Source organism: Coffea eugenioides, chromosome 4, assembly GCF_003713205.1.
Source record: "Coffea eugenioides isolate CCC68of chromosome 4, Ceug_1.0, whole genome shotgun sequence".
NCBI lineage: Eukaryota > Viridiplantae > Streptophyta > Magnoliopsida > Gentianales > Rubiaceae > Coffea > Coffea eugenioides.
In genome coordinates, this window is record NC_040038.1 from 5790847 (window position 1) to 5808792 (window position 17946).

The 17946-nt window shown below is 38.2% G+C and overlaps 3 protein-coding genes across 4 annotated transcripts; 2 read left to right on the top strand and 1 right to left on the bottom strand.

The window, feature by feature from the left end:
• Positions 1-1495: 1495 nt before the first annotated feature.
• On the top strand, positions 1496-3635 carry LOC113768491 (LOB domain-containing protein 40-like). The gene is made up of 2 exons (XM_027312871.1): positions 1496-2384; positions 2680-3635. Exons 1-2 carry the CDS (start codon positions 2195-2197, stop codon positions 3309-3311), a joined length of 822 nt encoding a protein of 273 aa, XP_027168672.1. The 5' UTR covers positions 1496-2194; the 3' UTR covers positions 3312-3635.
• A 2369-nt stretch (positions 3636-6004) lies between these two features.
• Positions 6005-9205, top strand: LOC113768629 (NADH dehydrogenase [ubiquinone] 1 beta subcomplex subunit 10-B). Of its 2 annotated transcripts, none has more exons than XM_027313066.1 (3): positions 6005-6364; positions 6477-6521; positions 8887-9205. In XM_027313066.1, exons 1-2 carry the CDS (start codon positions 6079-6081, stop codon positions 6506-6508), a joined length of 318 nt encoding a protein of 105 aa, XP_027168867.1. In that variant the 5' UTR covers positions 6005-6078; the 3' UTR covers positions 6509-6521; positions 8887-9205. The 2 variants fall into 2 exon arrangements, with proteins under 2 accessions (XP_027168867.1, XP_027168866.1); XM_027313065.1 differs by having other exon boundaries at positions 6006-6364; positions 6477-6531.
• A 6441-nt stretch (positions 9206-15646) lies between these two features.
• LOC113767865 (zinc finger protein CONSTANS-LIKE 16-like) lies at positions 15647-17645 on the bottom strand. Its single transcript, XM_027312068.1, has 2 exons — positions 16303-17645; positions 15647-16123 (listed from the first exon to the last, which is right to left on the bottom strand). Exons 1-2 carry the CDS (start codon positions 17353-17355, stop codon positions 15878-15880), a joined length of 1299 nt encoding a protein of 432 aa, XP_027167869.1. The 5' UTR covers positions 17356-17645; the 3' UTR covers positions 15647-15877.
• Between the last annotated feature and the right edge of the window lie 301 nt (positions 17646-17946).

Below are 17946 nucleotides of genomic sequence, written 5' to 3' on the forward strand. Positions count from 1 at the left end.
AAAGTTTGGGGCTCTAAAAAGACCAATTTGACATTCGATGGCAACGGCAATTTCGTTTTTACAAAAGTGGAGATGATAGATGGATTAGAGTATAAACCTAGGACTCGTGATAATATGAGCCTAGTTGCATCTAATTTGATGGCTTAGCGAGGGATGTGAATGATTGGATAGGCTTCGGACTATTCGGGCTGCGATACTTTTTTTTTTAAAAAAGTACTTTTAAAAGATAAAAGCGCTTTTAACGTGTTTGTATTTAACAAGTATTATTTCTTGAATTTAAGGAAAGAGCTTTTTTTAATCAATAAAGCACTTTTAATATTAATTCAAAATTGATACTTTCAGAGCAACTTTTGTCTTCCAAAAAAATATAAAATTAACTTTAACAATTTTATTATAAATTTTGAACCAAATGAAGAGATAAATAAATTTTAAAATTTCACATTATCAACTAAAAAATACTTATGCAAGTATACATCTAAACAATATAATTAAGCACTCGATGAGTATTTTGATCAAAAACTGTACTGATAAAGTGATTTTAATAAGTCCCACCACAACTTCAAATGGACCTTTAATTGGTTAAACTACTAGTACATAATTCATTGGAATTTTGGATAAAATTGACTAAACTATGACAATTTGAAAATTTATAACTCTTAAACATGCATGGAATGTCTATGTACTACAAGAAAATTTAATTTTATCAGTTATTGGAAACTTGAATTTTCAATTGTGCTATAGTTAGTTAAAGTATTGACAACAAGAAAAATATGAAGAAATATCGTCATGATCATAGAAAAAAGGAAAAGAATTTGTCAAATTTCTAGTTTTGCTTACATGATGTAAAATAAATATAGAATATTACATTTTTCTAAGAAAAAATAGTCAATTTAATCAAATCACAATGCAGATAAAACATAGATTTAAGGTGCTGAAGATAAATTTAAAAATTGGGATGTTGGCTAGTTTTTCGACAATACAAGGTTTTCAGTCAATTTTTCAACTATTTATCTCCAATTTTTAGTTGTATTCCAAATAGATGTTGACAAGTTTGATCTTATTAATTTAAATTCAAGGCAAACATTTTTCTTGAGAATCATAAAATGCAATGTTCCTTGTACTTGATAAACACTAATGAATTATTACAACGGCTAATGCATTTTTTTTTTCTCTTGTAATTGAGTTGAATCCGTATTGATCAACTAAAGTCTCACCTCTTGTACCTTTTTTCTCATGGTTGAAGGAAAGTTGCAAGAACAGGTAAAAGTATGATGGAACCAGTCCATTCAAAAAAACAAAACGTTGGGAGAGAGAGCCAATATGAGTCAAATTATAGCTAACGACGGGAAGGGCAAAATGAGAAATTCACAGAAGAACAGCAGCTAGAGCCAGCAGATTTAAAACTTCCCCCTGAATAATGGAAACCAGCGAAGCTTAAGAATACGCTTCCCCACGAAACCACTTCTTGCTCTTGGTAAAAACCACTTGCGCCAGCTGCCACAAGTTCTCTCACACTTCCCCCCGGTCCCCCTTCTCCCCCACCATTGCTACAGTACACTTCTTATTAGTACGGCACTACTTCGTAATTCTCCCCTCCCATAGATAAATAAAAACCCATCTCAATTTCTCTCAGTTTCCCAGAGCCCCTCTTTCCCCAATTATCTCCTCTTTCCTTCCTCCACTGTCCACCCCAGCCAGACAAAATCCTCCATAATTGGAACCCCACCAAAGACTCAAATTCAAGGAACAAAAAAAAAAGAAGAGGGAAATAGACATAACCATTAATCATGCGGAGCCAGCAGATTTAAAACTTCTCCCTGAATAATGGAAACCAGCGAAGCTTAAGAATACGCTTCCCCACGAAACCACTTCTTGCTCTTGGTAAAAACCACTTGCGCCAGCTGCCACAAGTTCTCTCACACTTCCCCCCGGTCCCCCTTCTCCCCCACCATTGCTACAGTACACTTCTTATTAGTACGGCACTACTTCGTAATTCTCCCCTCCCATAGATAAATAAAAACCCATCTCAATTTCTCTCAGTTTCCCAGAGCCCCTCTTTCCCCAATTATCTCCTCTTTCCTTCCTCCACTGTCCACCCCAGCCAGACAAAATCCTCCATAATTGGAACCCCACCAAAGACTCAAATTCAAGGAACAAAAAAAAAAGAAGAGGGAAATAGACATAACCATTAATCATGCGGATGAGCTGCAATGGATGCCGGGTTCTCCGGAAAGGCTGTAGTGAAAAATGCAGCATCAAGCCTTGCCTTCATTGGATCAAGTCCCCTGAAGCCCAGGCCAACGCCACCGTCTTCCTTGCGAAGTTTTACGGCCGCGCCGGCCTCCTCAACCTCATCAATGCTGGCCCTGATCACCTCCGCCCCGGTACTCCTCCTATCCCATCTCATACCATTAAATTAACAGCTAAAGAACCACCCCTTTTTTCCTTTAAATCTAATTCCTCTTCTTTTTTTTCCCCCTTTTTCCATTCAAACTTTATTCAAAAGTAATTCAGTCCCGCAAGTCCTTAATACGCTATAGTGTAAAGTAAATTGTCCTAAACAAAATAAAGTGTGGTCCTAAACAAAAAATTAGGAGAAATAATGCTTGAATTCCTTAAGTGGTAATATATTTTCCGATTTGTGGTATAAATATTTCTATGTTATGATGATTATTGCAGGGATATTTAGATCTTTGTTATACGAGGCATGTGGGCGAATTGTGAATCCGATATACGGCTCGACTGGCTTGTTATGGTCGGGGAACTGGCATCTCTGTCAAGCTGCAGTTGAAGCCGTTCTTAGTGGCTCGCCGATTTCGCAAGTTTCGGCCGACTCGGCTGCATGCACCGTGTGCCCACCCCTCAAGGCGGGTGATATTCGCCACGTGTCCAAGGACGAGAACTCGGCTGGCTCAGCAGCGCGAGATCTTCACAAGGTGAAGTGTAGTAAGGGCAAGTTCAAGCGAGCCGGGGTGAAGCAGCCGAAGGTGAGGGTGGAGTCGCCTGATGTGGATAACGCGGCTCGAGTTATGTGGAGCTGGTCTCACAAAGAGGAGGAGGAGGAGGAGGTTGTGGGATCGCCGAGCCGTGACTCGGGAGTGAGCCAGCATGTTGAGCCGCCGAGTCGGGGCGGTGAGTGTGGGGATGCTGACAGTGCTTCCGTGGAGACGGTGGAAGAGTCGCTTGTTAAGCCGGATGAGCCAGCCGATGGGAGTGATGTAGAGCTGGAGCTGACTCTCGGCTTTGAGCCTGTTCTGTGTAGGCAGCGGAAAGTGGGGCCCCTGGAATCCGACGGAGGTGTTAACAAGTAAGAGGAGCTTGGTTAATAATTCTCAGGAGTTAAAAAAAATCATTTTTGGCGGCTCATATTCACATTATCTTAGTTGCCTTCTCTCTCTCTCTCTCTCTCTTTTTTTGTTCTTTTTGGGATTGGGGATGGGGGAGTAATTTTTGTGTAAAAAGGGTTTTCAATTTTTGTTACTTTGGGCGATAAGGGTGTAAAATTTGGCCATGGTGACCTTATGGTTGTGGTCCCAGTGGATGTACATTTTTTTTTTAATGATAAAATGGGTCCACGATTCCATTAAATTGGAGCAAATTTTTGTTGAAGGTGGCTCCTGATTTGTAACATTTCAGCCGGGTTAGGATTAGCAAAAAATCCATCCTTGTCAAGAATACGAATTGATTTGGCTGATAATAATATTGTTCAATAGTAATTGGAGGGGGTAGTCATTTTGTGAAAAAGGTTTCTTTTTTAAGTTATTTTGGACATCAAGGGCGTAAAATTTCGGCATGGCGACCGACCCTTTTGGCTGTAAAAAAAAGTGCCACCAATTCCGTTTAGTTTGGAGCAGGTTGTGGTGCGAGGTTAGCTTTGAGTTGTCCTGAATCGCCAAAAAGCAGCAATGTGTATCAAGAATAATAAAATATGTTTCCGAACTTGATAGGATTTTGGCCATCACGTTAATTATGACGTGGAATGGGAGGTCAAGTTCAAATCTTGTCTTTCATTAATGTCTTCTAAATTCATACAGCTGCGTGGTGAGAGCTCAAGGGTTGAAACATTAATGGGAGTGTTTGGATACCAAAATTATTTCAAATAATATTTCGCTTGCATCACAAACACATTTTTCAACCTACCTTTTTATATTCTCAACCACCTTTTTATCTCACATACATCACATTATAAAAAGTGATACAGTAATTATTCCAAATAATATTTCAAATAATACACTATCCAAACAAACCCAATTAATTAATGTCTTTCATTCATTAATATGCCTTCTAAATTCATATAGCTACGTGCTGCATCTGTCTATCTGATGGTCATTCAATCCCTATCAAGTTTTCCAATTCAAACATTGTCTTTCATTAATATGCCTTCTAAATTCACACAGCTACGTGCTGCATCTGTCAGACAAACAGACGTCTGACGGTCATTCAGTCCCTGTCAAGTTTTTCGGTTCAGTTGAGTCACCCCTAGCATAGGCTCCCCAATAGGTTAGGTTAGATTAGATGTGTTGTTACCTAAAAAAAAAATAGGATTTTGGTGATAATAATGATTTTTTACACAAATATTGGAAAATCGGCACCTTTCTTTCCTCTTGGTCTCCTGAATGTGCTAGCCTGAAAGAGGAAAAGGTGTTTGTTTTTTTTTTGTGGGGGTTGTGTTTACTGCTGATGAGTAACACCTCAGCGCTCATCATGTAAGGAAGAAACGCGAAATGTGGTCAAGAAATTGAAGAGCTCAGCTTGGGAAAGCCCAAAAGCCAGCTGCTGATCTAGTGGAATTTTAGCTGAGCTGCTTGGGATTCTCCTCCCTTGTGGAGTTTGGTGCTTGTCCATCAGATTGGATAGTGGGTTGATTGTTGTCCTGTAATTAGTACTAATTTTCAAATAAGCACACGGGTTCTTTCAACACACTCAATATTATATGGTGGTATGTTGTGAAATGTTTCTAAACTATGGTCCCGAATTGGAGGTTTTGGGCAAGAACTCGTGTACTCTTTTCAGAGTATCGCAAAAGATGACATGGTATCCAACTATTAATGACACAGACCATAAGCGCCTTAACATTCCAGTTCACACCAAATTCTTAAGTTCCGGATATGGATTGAATCAAAATAATTATCGTTTTCCCGGTCTAAATCTTGGAATTCAAGAAAAAGGTACGGATGTCCTGCATGATTGACAGTATATATATATTATTATCGTTGTATTCATAATATATATGTAAAAATTTAAATTTAAATTTCGTCCAATATATTATTATCGTTGTATTCATAATATATATGTAAAAATTTAAATTTAAATTTCGTCCAATGTTAACAATGTATTATTACCGTTGTATTTATAATATATGTGTAAAAATTTAAATTTAAATTTTACATTTTGTCCACGCTAACAATGTATACGATTAGTACAGTAAAGATTAATCCTATATGTATATATGGTCCGAGGAAGAAACCCGTGACAAGCATAGGAAACTTCGCAGAGGTGCAACCATGAGAGATTTCACTACTGAATGTTCTGTTTGAACTTTGAACCATAGACCATAGTCACTCGAACACTCGACAACGAAGAAGGAAGCTAAATTATGAGTCTTTTTAACCAACTAACCTACCTCCTCCTCCTTAGAGGTAATAATAGCGTTTTTAATGGCTTTTGACCTCCATTCAGCCAAAAGTCTAAAGGAGAAAGAGCGTTTAAACTTTAAATCATATAATATTAACGGGTTTGAATGCATGATAAGCGTACAAAATTTAAATTTAAACTCTATATTTTGCACATATAGCATGCATTTAAAGTACGAATATACACATTTGTGAGTGCAATTTATGTTTTTTTTGGGGGGGTTCAAGTAGAGGACAAGTATCCATGTTCATATTTATTTGCCCCTTTCTTTTGGTTCATGTTGTTGTAGAACTAACGAGTTTTGCTTGGGGCTGGAGGCCCAATTTCACATAAGCCCATCAGGTGCGGCACCTTACCTCAGTTCCCACCTCACTGGTCACTCCTCAGAGTCTCCGTTTCTGCGCAGAGATCACAGAGGAACCACAAAAAAGGAAAGAAGGAAATATGGGGAGGAAGAAGGGAGTGGTTTTCGACGAGGGAGCTCCAGATGACTTCGACCCGGAGAACCCGTACAAGGACCCGGTTGCCATGCTGGAGATGAGGGAGCACTTGGTCAGAGAGAAATGGATCGACATCGAGAAGGCCAAAATCCTCCGGGAGAAAGTCAAGTGGTGCTATCGGGTTGAAGGGGTTAATCATCTTCAAAAATGCCGCCACCTCGTCCACCAGTATCTCGACGCCACACGCGGCGTCGGATGGGGGAAAGAACAACGCCCCCCTTCTCTCCACGGTTCTCCATTTCTTCCACCTTTTTTTTGTTCTCGCAAGTATTATCATTGTTTGTCCTTAGGTTTAATGTCAATTTTATTGATTATCTTTTATTATTTTTGTGGGTTTACCAGGGCCTAAAGTCGAAGCCGGAGTGGCTGAGTAATTTGTTGGATTCTGTAAGTCGAGGTATTTTCTGTGTTTATTGATTAATTATCGTCTTAGGTCTGGTGGAATTTGAGTGGATGATCAATTGTTTTCTTTTTTTTTGTGGTTTATTGTCACTTTTTGAATTTTCTTTAGGTTGATCCTGCTATGCTATGCTGGCGTTTATGCTAAATTTGGGAATATATAAACTGTCCCTGTTATCTTGGATTGTACATCTGTTAGTATTAATCAAGACGAGATCTTGTTCAGTTCATTAACTGAAGTTGGGTAAAGGAAAGGCCTTTTGCTGTATTTCATAATTTTTCTGTGTAGATTGCTTGGAAAGTGCTCTAAAATTGATATATGAATGTTGCCTTTTGCCTCTTCTTTCCGCTGGGTATTTGTATAGGTAGGTTCTGTTTTGTTGGTAACAAAGTAGAGGGCTTTTGTGTAGAAAATCAAATTGACATCTGAGCTCATAAGTTCATCTGGAGACATCGTGGTATGATTTCTCCTTTCCATGTGTTCTCAAGAATCTCATGCCAGTGTGATAGATGATTCTGATGATATGATCGAGCTGCATGGATGGTAATGTTAATCAATAGGCTGTGTCACTCACTCGTTTAAAAGAAAGCTCATCTTGTATTGCTCCTTTTATTCATTTTGTTGCTTGAGATGCCATTAGAGCTTTCTCTTGGCTATTTTGGTCAAGTGTTACGTAAAGACATGCATTGAGATTACTTTTTTTGAGAGTTTACAATTGTAAATGAATCTAGTCATCCTGGATAGCTGAAATTTGAGTTGGTTCTTAGGTTGTTTAAGCTCCATTTTTCGGCTCATAGACATACTTTTGAGTTTGCTTCAAGAAGGTGCGAGGAGTTTAAAATATTGGTTTCCACTTTGTTGAGCTTGTGAAGTCAAGACTGTAGGGGTACTTTCAGTGGTTGCTAGATACCTTTCAGGGCTTGCCTCTGAAGTTATGCAAATATCTACGTAAATATGAAACCACTCCTTCAATTGTTGCATCAAATATGTTCAGAATATTTTATCTTATTTCACATTTTATCATGTGTAATTTCATTTCTTTGTTAGTGTTCCACAAATTTTGAAGAGTTTTGATTGAGCTGAACTCACCTAGGCAAAGGAGCCTAATTCTCACTAAATGAAGCTCCAGAACTGAAGAATGTGTAACATTGACTTACGCTTCATTTTTAACAGTTTAAACACTATTTATCTTGGCTCCTTGGCAAATATGTGGAATAAGAAGCTTTGATACATATCACAGCCGATGCATTCAGGCAACATTTCACTAGAAAGTATATGGTTAACTCATACTAGGGTTGATGCTGAGATATGCATTGGTGGTTGAAAGTATTCGATTTTGTTTGTGTGAATGGGTGCATGGTACTGTTCTACAGGTGGAAATCTTGTTGTCTTAAATCATAAACCACTGCTTTCATCTTGAATTAGATGTTATGAATTTTGGATGGTTTTTTGTGTGAAGCATTTCAATAGCTGAAGCTATGGTGCAAAGGAATATTAAATGATGCTTCACAGGAACATTCCCCCCCCCCAAAAAAAAAAACCCAAAAAAAAAGAAAGAAAGAAAAGAAACTTGAGCTGAAAAGGGAAGTAAAAAGTCAATGAGACCACCTGAATATGTCTTTTTGCTGTGAAAAAGCGAGAATAAGATTTTAATTGAAGAAATAAGAATGTAAGTTACCACTACTCAAGAATCAATGTTTTAACTCAACGTCTAGTAAGGCAGATCAACATTGATAATGGTGGTCAGTGGTCTTTCTACATGTTGACAGCCTGCTAATTGTATTTGATATTTTTATGGCTCAAAATATGTTTTTCTATCAAACCTGTTGATTGTGTTACATTGGAAACTTTTTTCTTGATTAATGTGCACCGGCTAATGTTGAAGTCCTCTAGAATTTGTTGAGACTTTTGTGCAAAATAACGCCTCTTGCTTTGTGGGTTCACATTGGTGATAATTAAGTACCAATGCGAAGGTTATCATCAATTGGATTCACTACCTGGCTTATATGAAGTCCTTATTCCTTCCTTTTTCTTTTCCTTTTTTCTTTTAGTGGTTTATGTAGCTTTCTGTAGCATTGTGAACAGCAGGCAAGTGTTTGTCATTCTGATGGAGAATACTTCTTTTTCTTATCCCCTTTTTTTGGATGTGCGTGTGTGCGTGTTTATCCAGATGGAGTAGCATTTGATTTTATAAAGTGATGGTGAATTTTTTCTTTTTAAAAAAATATGTGATGGCGAATAAGGGTAGAAATCGTGATCGGTTTAAAACGTATGCTGCTTCATCGCCCGCACACACTCAATTCTTAGGTGATCAATAAATGCAGAATTATAAATTTTTCCTGGTTTTTGCAGGTGATCGACTTTCCCATAGAAAGATGTATAAAGTGGAGAGAGGCTGAGGTTTGGAGATCAACCAGCATGGTGGTGTTGCTGTTAATTTCTTTTGCTTTATTAAGACCTTACTGCATCTTTAATTTTGATTTGTATGTAAGCGCCAATCATGATGGCTTTGGCTCTAGACATTTTGTGCTCGCCTGGTCGCATGGATGCCAACAGCTACTTGAATCAAATGAATTTCGAGGATAAACAATAAATTTTTACATTCATCCGTTGCTTTCTAGAGCTGTTCTGATAATCTTGAGCTTCTGTATGGCTTCCAGTTACATAGAGGAAAAAAAAAATTTAAGCTGAAACTTTGTTTTCTCTGCTATTTTGCTCTCTCCTCAGATGGACCTTATTTGAGGTCCTTGATTACTAGTTAAGATCTTATTAAGTTCTTGATTACTAGTTAAGTTTTCATTGTTTGTGCATGCGAGAAGTTCTGAGAGCCAGTTGGGGAAAGTTGCTAGGTTTCTGGAATAATGCAGGACAATTGGATTAACCGAGTCTCCAGATATTTATCTTCCGGATGAATTTCTTAATAACATAGGTGAACGCTTAGATGAATTTGGATTGTGCGCATTATAAATTGGGCGAATGTTGTTGTGAAGCCCAAGAAGACAAAATCATCATGTCTTTGAGCTTACACAGGGACATAATACGAGGGATATGAGCATTCTTTCATACAAGTTTAATACTGAAGGACCAAAAAATAAAAAGCTTAAAATGAAAATTCTTGAACTGCAATTTGAAAAACAGATGGGCATTGAATATCTCTAATTCGGGACATTTCTTGAATTAGTGATCTCTTTGTAATTCCACTCAACAAAAGCAAGTTACAAGAAAATGTTGTTGGAATGATATTGCAACATTTTACTGTCTATACAACTTACAAACAAAATGTATATATTTCAATGGTCGGCTTGACAGTTCACCAAACAATTGAATTCCGACATTCCTAACACATGTAGTTTACAATTTTTTTTTTTTTTTCTTTTTTCACGGCACAACTAATAATAGCCTCCCAATCTATGAAATTAAGAAGAAATACAAAGAGCAAAACAAGTAGTCGTGGGGGTGAGGTTCTTGCCAGCTTGGTAATAGTAAACTTTGCAGAACCCTCAGATCCCAAGGCCATCACATCATGGTCACCCTCACCGTCGTTCTTCCTGCCTTTGCCCAATTTCATTTGCAGCATCGCTCCATCCTCTGATCCTTCTCTTCACCACGGCAGCTGCTAAACACAGCAACTCAAGTTCCATTAGAAACAAAAGAGAGCAGATGATCAAACAGAAAAGAAATAGTAATACAGTAGCTTAAATTCTTATCAGATATGATGGACGCTGAGGTGATGAGTGAAGGGCGAGATCCATGGGGGAGCTCCCTTCAGTCCAATGGGCGGGCAAAGTGAGCGACAGGAGTTGCTCCCACACCATGCATTGGCTAAGCTTAACATTTCTATGCCTCGCATCAGACCTGTTGTTGAATTCTTGCTCACCATAGTATCCCTCACCTTACCTTGCAAAGAGAAAAAAAAAGAGAGAATACTTAAGCATAACCGAATGCATGAGATGGCAGCTCTAGCCGCTCCCCAGCCCTCGGTCTTGGACCGAAGGGAGCTCCTCTTCTCTTTCCCCTCCTCCTCCTACTAGATAGTGATCAGGCAGGCATGTCTACCTGATATATATATACATATATATACCACGAGAGAATCAAGAATGGATGGACCCTGGACCATAAAGTTTTGTGGGAAAAAAGGATGGGGCCTCCTCCGGCCTCCCTAAGCCCCTTTTTGGTTTCTTATATAGAGGTGGGGCGGTTTTCACTTTCACCGAGATTTCAGGCTGGAGAAGGATTATAGAATTTCCGACCACAATATCCCTTTTTTTCTTCTTACTATTTCTTAACCAAAAGTGCATGTGGTCGTATTTGATCTGCTATCTCTAGGTACATGCATACAAATTAGTCAATAGAATTAAATGCATCAGATTACTTCAACTTACTGATGATAAGTGACTTCAATAATTCATTCCAGCAACAAACAATTCAAACTTTACCCATCTATGACTTACTTACACACACCCACACCACCTGATTCCCAACCCAATATGGTAATGACTTAATTTTACTTTGACCAAACTGGTTAATTTTTAATCTCGCTACCTTTCCGCCTCTATCAGTTTGGAGTATCAGGGTATTTGCAATTTATATATATATATATATACCTCTTTCCTGATCAAATGCTGATCCATGGTTTGGGATTTGGACAATACTCGTGCGCATTATATAAAGATCAGTTGGCAAATTTTCCCAAGTGCCTAACCGGTCAAATGAAGTTTTGCCACCACAACATGGACAGGGACAAAAAACATGATTGCTTCTTGCATTCGTGATCATCATGAGCTTGATATCACCATGACGCCCCATTTCTGTTTCCATCTCAAACCTCTTTTCATCAGTTTCCCAAAATTCAGTTACATGCAGTCATGTGAAAGGCCAACAACCAAAAAAAAGAAAAAAAAAAAACATTTGGGACTCTTTTTCTTTGGTACATTTTTTTTCAACGGTAACATTCTTATAATTTTTTTTTGTCGATACGATAACTTCCTACAGTATGGGGAGAGGGAGAGCCTGAAAAGGTCTTGGGGTAATCCGGAGGGGATTGAACCATCATCGAACCGGACAGGCGCACCGCGCACCCGCCTGAATTTTTTAAGCAAGGTCACATTTAATTGTGACAAATTGGTGGGAAGCAAGGATTCCTTAATTGATGTACCAAGCCTTAATGCATTGGTGGTGACCACCAACCTTCTTATAGTTTAATCTATCCTAATCTAGGAGGAGCTAGAGCCGGTGGGAGTAGAAATTCCATCGAAAAAAGCCACTAAAGGCAGCGATTGAACCCTTGACCTCCCAATACCACCAAGACTTGAGTGTTTGACCGTGACCACCAGGCCAAAGGGCTGGTGGGGTTTTTTTTTTTTTTTTTGGGTACATGGATTAGGATAAACTAGGATAAGTCTAAAACACGCAGGAATACCAAGTATATGCATGATGCATCACTTAATCTGTTAAATTAATTGTTGGTCAACTTTATCTCCGTGTCTTGTCTCATACCATGCTCATAAATTAAAATTCTTGTATGTTGTCACGAATTCTTTTTTTTTTTTTTTGGGGCACGGAATCTATGGAACAATTGATGTAGATAGTTTGACCATTTGTGAACATGATTTGGAAAAGCCAGCCTTTCATTAAGTTAAATAACCATCATTTGATTAATGTCGTAATTCATTTGATTACAAGAATCATACTACGTACTAAAATCTTTGTCGAGATCCAGCCGTACCCTATTCACATGATACTACAAAAGCTACAAAAGAACAGACGAGACGAGACTATGAAGATTCCTGAACTCAATTCTTTCTTTCATTCCTGATTGTCAGAGTAATAAAAGACCGACCAAAAGACAAATTGCACGGACTCCGTTTCCCTAATCTTTTACTTCAATCGCCAATAATCAAAACTAAATCATCCTGCTATTGACTAAAGAAACAAGAAGGAATAAAAAAAAAAGGGTGGATAAAACTGCATATATGATTGATTCATAGGTAATTTATTTACAGAATTTGGTTCTTCTGATCGGTTGTCACCTGAAGTGCCATGAGGCCCGTTGAAGAGCAATCCGTGTCCAAGTTGCCAAAAATGTGTCCTTTTCTTCCCCCCATTTTTTTGGTAGGTAGAATAATAGTTTTGAGGGTTCGATTCCGATCATTATCGCAGGTTAAGTTAAGACATGCTTTTAGAATCATAGAATAATAGTTTTGGTGACGACAAAAATGTGTCCTTCGCTTTCGTTTCCAGTTGGTGACAATTCGAGACCTGATCATCCGGGCACGGCTGCTGAATTTTGTATTTGTCGTCCCTCAACTTTTGGGATTCGGATTCTTCAATAGTGTTGCCTCTGATCTAACTTTATTTCTGTTTCGTTTTCGTGTTATGGCAGAAATGTTGCACAATTCCAGTCAGCACTCTATCACTTTCTAATAACTGCATCAAATCGTAATTACATTGGCATAAATCAATAGTTTACGAACAAGTAATCACTTCTTGGATGGTTATTAATTCTTCTCTAATGACTAATATATTGTTGACGTTAAAATTGTTGTTAAATTTTGATCCAGTTAGGGGGGCCAGGCAAAGTGTAGTTTACCTTTTAATTACTGAATTTTTACCAGAGACACAAAACGAGGGAGAAAAAAAGGAGGAAGGAAACCCCATAGGCATGCAACAAAGTAGTAACCTAAATTGGGATTGAAATAGCTTAAAGCTATTACACTTCACCCCAAAAAAAAATTAAGGAACAAAATCAAAAAGTGGCTGAACTTTGTGAATTTAGGTGCTGGTGGGCTATTAGTTTGTGAAATCAACTAGCAGAAAATTACAAGATATAATCGTTTGCAAGAGCACTAGTCCAAAACAGTCCGCGAAAAGGCCCAAATTCCGTAATGGGCTTACAAGTTTGAAGCAAGAGTTTATTCGCGGTCTCATCAGAAGTGACCGAGCAATGGTACAGCCTCTGTCTCAAACTTTCCAGGCTTCCAAAGTTTAAGGGCCGAATCTAAAAGCTATTTTTACGTATGATTTCCTAAAAGTTGATTTTATATAATTGATTCTTAAAAATCAAAATTCTCAAAATAGCTTGTGTACTCTTGCAGTATACCTTCAAAAGCTAATTTTGATTAATTAATAATCAAATTGCCCTTTTAACTGTATACATTAACTTTAGGTATCTTACTAATTATATTAAAATTTGGCATAAAGTCTACTCTTGCAGTTATGAATACACAAAAATAATTAGACTTTTGAAATTAAAAAGTTAAAATCAAAATTTCAAAATCAGCTGAGGACAAGACATTAGTCAAACAAAATTCTTGTGCGCCCCAAGATCTAAGGATAGCTCTAAAGTCATTACTAAATTACAAAAAAATAGCTTATGCTTGTAAAGGGGTTAAAACATCGCCTATTGCCTATTAAAAGAACATATACATGCTACCACCGTCTAGGTGCAAGGGCAGAAAGGACGAATTCTTGATTTAGGCTAATTTCTAGGAGAGGTGAAATCAACTTTTCCCCATCTTAAATTTACAAACTCATGCTAAAGCCAACTCGATATGTGTGCAATATTGGAACAAATCACTTTTCTAACCCCATTTGGCAAGTGAATTTTTTGGGTGTTTGTCTAAAATTTTACTATAACTTATTGTAGAAAAGCAAACAAATTTGACAAAAAACTTGTCTTCCCAACTTGTAGTGTAAAATTTTATTAAAAAAAACTTTGGTCTTTAGTAGTTTTTTGAATAAGTTTTTAAAATTAACTTGGTCGTTATCAATACTTATAGGTAGCTATCTAGGTAACATGTTGTTTATATAGTTATAATATTATATAGTTGTGCTTGTATTGATTGGCAATATGAGCTTTGGATGGTCATGTGTGTTTTTTTTTTTTTTTTTGGGTGGCTATGTGAATAAATTACAAAGGTAAATTACTTTCTTTTTTTTTTTGTGAAGAACATTTAAAAAGTGACAAAAAAAGTTCAGACCAAATCCATAAAATTTCATTTACGCATGGTAGCAAGGTGATAACATGCAGATACAAGTCATCAAGGGATGGACATGGATGGAAGGATGTAGAGGAGGGTATTTGTGCCCTCAACCAAACATGGTGAATAGAGTTGGAATCCGACTAGAGACACCAAGTTGGGAGGAATCTCCTCGTCTAAAAGCGAGCCGATAGAATTGCAAGGGATTAGGCAGGGATTCAACGTACCACAAAAAGGAAGTACAAAACAAAAAATGGGATTAAAGGATCGATGTGAACTTAACCCTTCTCTTAATATTTACACAGTTACTCAGCTATATGTTACCAACAAGAAACCAAGCACTAAATCTGCTGGTGGGCTAAAATTAGAGCAACATGCCTCTCGTTCCCGTCCCTCGATCGATCGGCCTGATCTCTTCCAGTGTCCCAGTGGCTGTATATTCATTGTATCCTCTCGGTGCTTAGCCCTACTTGATGATTGGACTAGGCTACCAGCCAACGCTGCGGCGCCAAGAACCGACTAGTATAAAACAGCATTTGGCTCTAAGTCGAACCTTTTGGCTTTTTCAAGGTCGACGGCGAGAGAACATGCGCACTGGGGCCAATTTGGTCGGCAATGCAGCGCGGTTTCCGTAAGGAGAATGGAGGCTGATGAAGAGTTAAAAGGAACGCAGCGATTTGTCGCTCTCAAGTTGTATATTCTACACCCTTTCTATTTCCGGAATATCCAACTCCAATACTTTCCAGCTATGTACCTATATTTGTTCGATCCCTCTTGAGTTGAGTTTAGGAGAACAAGAATCTGCAATGGTTTTCATCTTTAGATTTGAGCCCAAATTTGCCCACAAGAATCAAAAATCAATAGTTGAGCTTCCAACACTAGGGTTCTTCTTTCTCCTCGAATATTTTCTATTTTTTCTTCCAATCTAGGGCTTTATCTTCTACAAATCTACGACTTTATCTTCTACACTTTACATTAGTAATGGGACTTTCCACACTCCCACTGCTTGTCCTTAAGCATTTTTTTTTTTTTTGCATAGACTCATTCATGAGTCATGACAGTATATTTAAGGGGGAAAAAACTATGTTGCTTCTCCTAATGGACAGTTCAAAATTTTGATGAAAACCCCAAGCTCAAACATCAGAAGTTTTATAGGTTTCAACTTTTTATATGCTACAAAATCTGCAACAAGATTCACAAATGGCAGAAAAAAAAAATCCCATAGAACTTAGTATTTTAATAATTTATTCGACGCTTAGTCAAAACGACTTGCAATGATTAATCCAAAGTTGCAAGAAAAGCTATAGCAACTTGGCTGTCTGGTGCATAGTTATAACTGATCAGCTAGCCCTAAGTTTACATCATTACTTCTTCATTAGGTAAGGAAACGATGGCCCTGCAAAAGATGTTCTCTTCACAAACCGGCCTTTCATCCTGGGTCTCTTTTCTGCGTTTAGCTTCCTAACTTCATAACGAATCTTCTTGGAGAACAATCTCGTCCTTCTTTTCTCCCTATACCTTGTTACTCTTGCTTCTCTTTCTTCATCGCGGCTGCTCACCCTCCCTCCTCCAGCTCCATTTGGATGATGAAGTTCATTCAGGCTCATACCCTAGAAGATTTCAGAAAAAAAAAATATGAAAATTCAATCCTCAAAGAGTATGATTGATGAACTAAGCTGCGAAGAGAGAGAGAGAGAGAGAGAGAATTGTTCCACTACATCAACCTAATTATTAGTATTTAACATGAATAAATATTTTTGTCTTCGTTGGGTAAAGTAGATTCAATTACCATGAAATCAGGCCAGCAGTCACCAAGGTTGAACTCAGGTTTCGTTCCATCAGCCCATGGAGAACCTTGGCTGGCCCAAGCAGTGATAACTTCCTCATAGTTAAGCTTCAAATGCATCATCCTCCTTTCTTCTTCCTTACTTTTAATATCCTTATCTGGCATATCTTTTGTCACCTTCAACTCCTCTTCTTCTTCAATCACTGGAGACGAGGAATCAAAATCCCAATTCAATGATTCCCTAGCCATGTCCAAAGCTGGATCAAGATGACAAGCTATCACTGCTTGTACTTCTTGATCATCTTCATCCTCAACCTTCACTACTTCATCTTCAAAAGAAACATCTACAACATCATCCTCTTCTTTACACACCATCATCCCGGGGTCTTCCATATCGCAAGAATCCTCATCCAATCCTGTACCTAACAAGCTTTCAACATCAGCAGCAAACTCAGCAAGTTCAGCATCAGAAGCAATCAACTCAGGAATGTCCAAATCCTGATCATCATTTAACAAAACATTTAGTTCATTAGAAGTCAGAATCTCATCATGAGTTCCTTTATCAGCTTGTATGTTCTGCACTTCATCACTCAGTTCAGAGCACAATTCAGCAGCAAAAGGATCGAATACCGGGACTCGACAAAAAAGATGCTGCTCTTCACTCTCATCGGGAGAAGTTTCATCACCACTAATCTCCGGTACTAAAGGAAGAGGATTCGCCTTCGCCATCTTTTCCTCATCTTTAGGCTGATGAACCAGTGAAGCCTTGTTATTTCGCGGGGTTCTGGCCTTACGCGTGAATCCTTGGTGCCAGGTTGGCAGAGAATTCTCATCACCTTTGGTCTCGATAGGCATAAAAGATGATGTTGCAAGTCGAATCCTTTCATGACGACTTGCCAACTGATTGGCTGAATGAACTGATGTATCACAAGCTTGGCAAAGAAAAGCATCATCGGCAGCACAAAACCATCTTGCCCTTTTCTTCAAACAACTGTCACAAGCCCTTGCCGTTTTGCCTCCAAGAACATTTGCGGTTTTTCCTTCCGTAATCATCATGGATTACGGCAGGAGGGATGCCAAGAATAGTTGAAGATTCCCGGAAGAGGCTGTTGCACGCAAATTTAAGTCAAGAATATTAGATAATTCAATACAAGTCTTTTGTATTGAGCTGAAAACTGGTAATGTAGTTGTTGAACTCTGACTAAAAGGCTGATAGTAAGATACTGAACTAAAAAGATTGCAACATCAAAGATTGTCTGTTGAAGTATTAGTTTACAGTATTTATGCGGAGGAAAGTACAATGGCTATAAGGGGAGAGTGATTTACCCAAGGGGCTTTTAGTCATACTAAATAATGCTCACAGCCTTTGAAACTTGAGAGCCCCATGAACTTTGGATGTTTTCTACAGACTACAGTAAAGGATTAAGGTCAATTTGGAGTTTGGACCCCATGAATTAGTCTTATCTGGCTGTTCATTGGCTAAAGTTCAGAAGTCCATCCTGCATTCTGCTTTCCTATTGGCTGTCTATCAATATTTGGGGATTCCTAGTGGGCCTATAGGATTGTGGGGCACATTTACCGTTAGACACAGCTTCTATTATTTCTTCGGAGTTCTAAGAGGCATGGATGTATACGACTTGTGAGCTA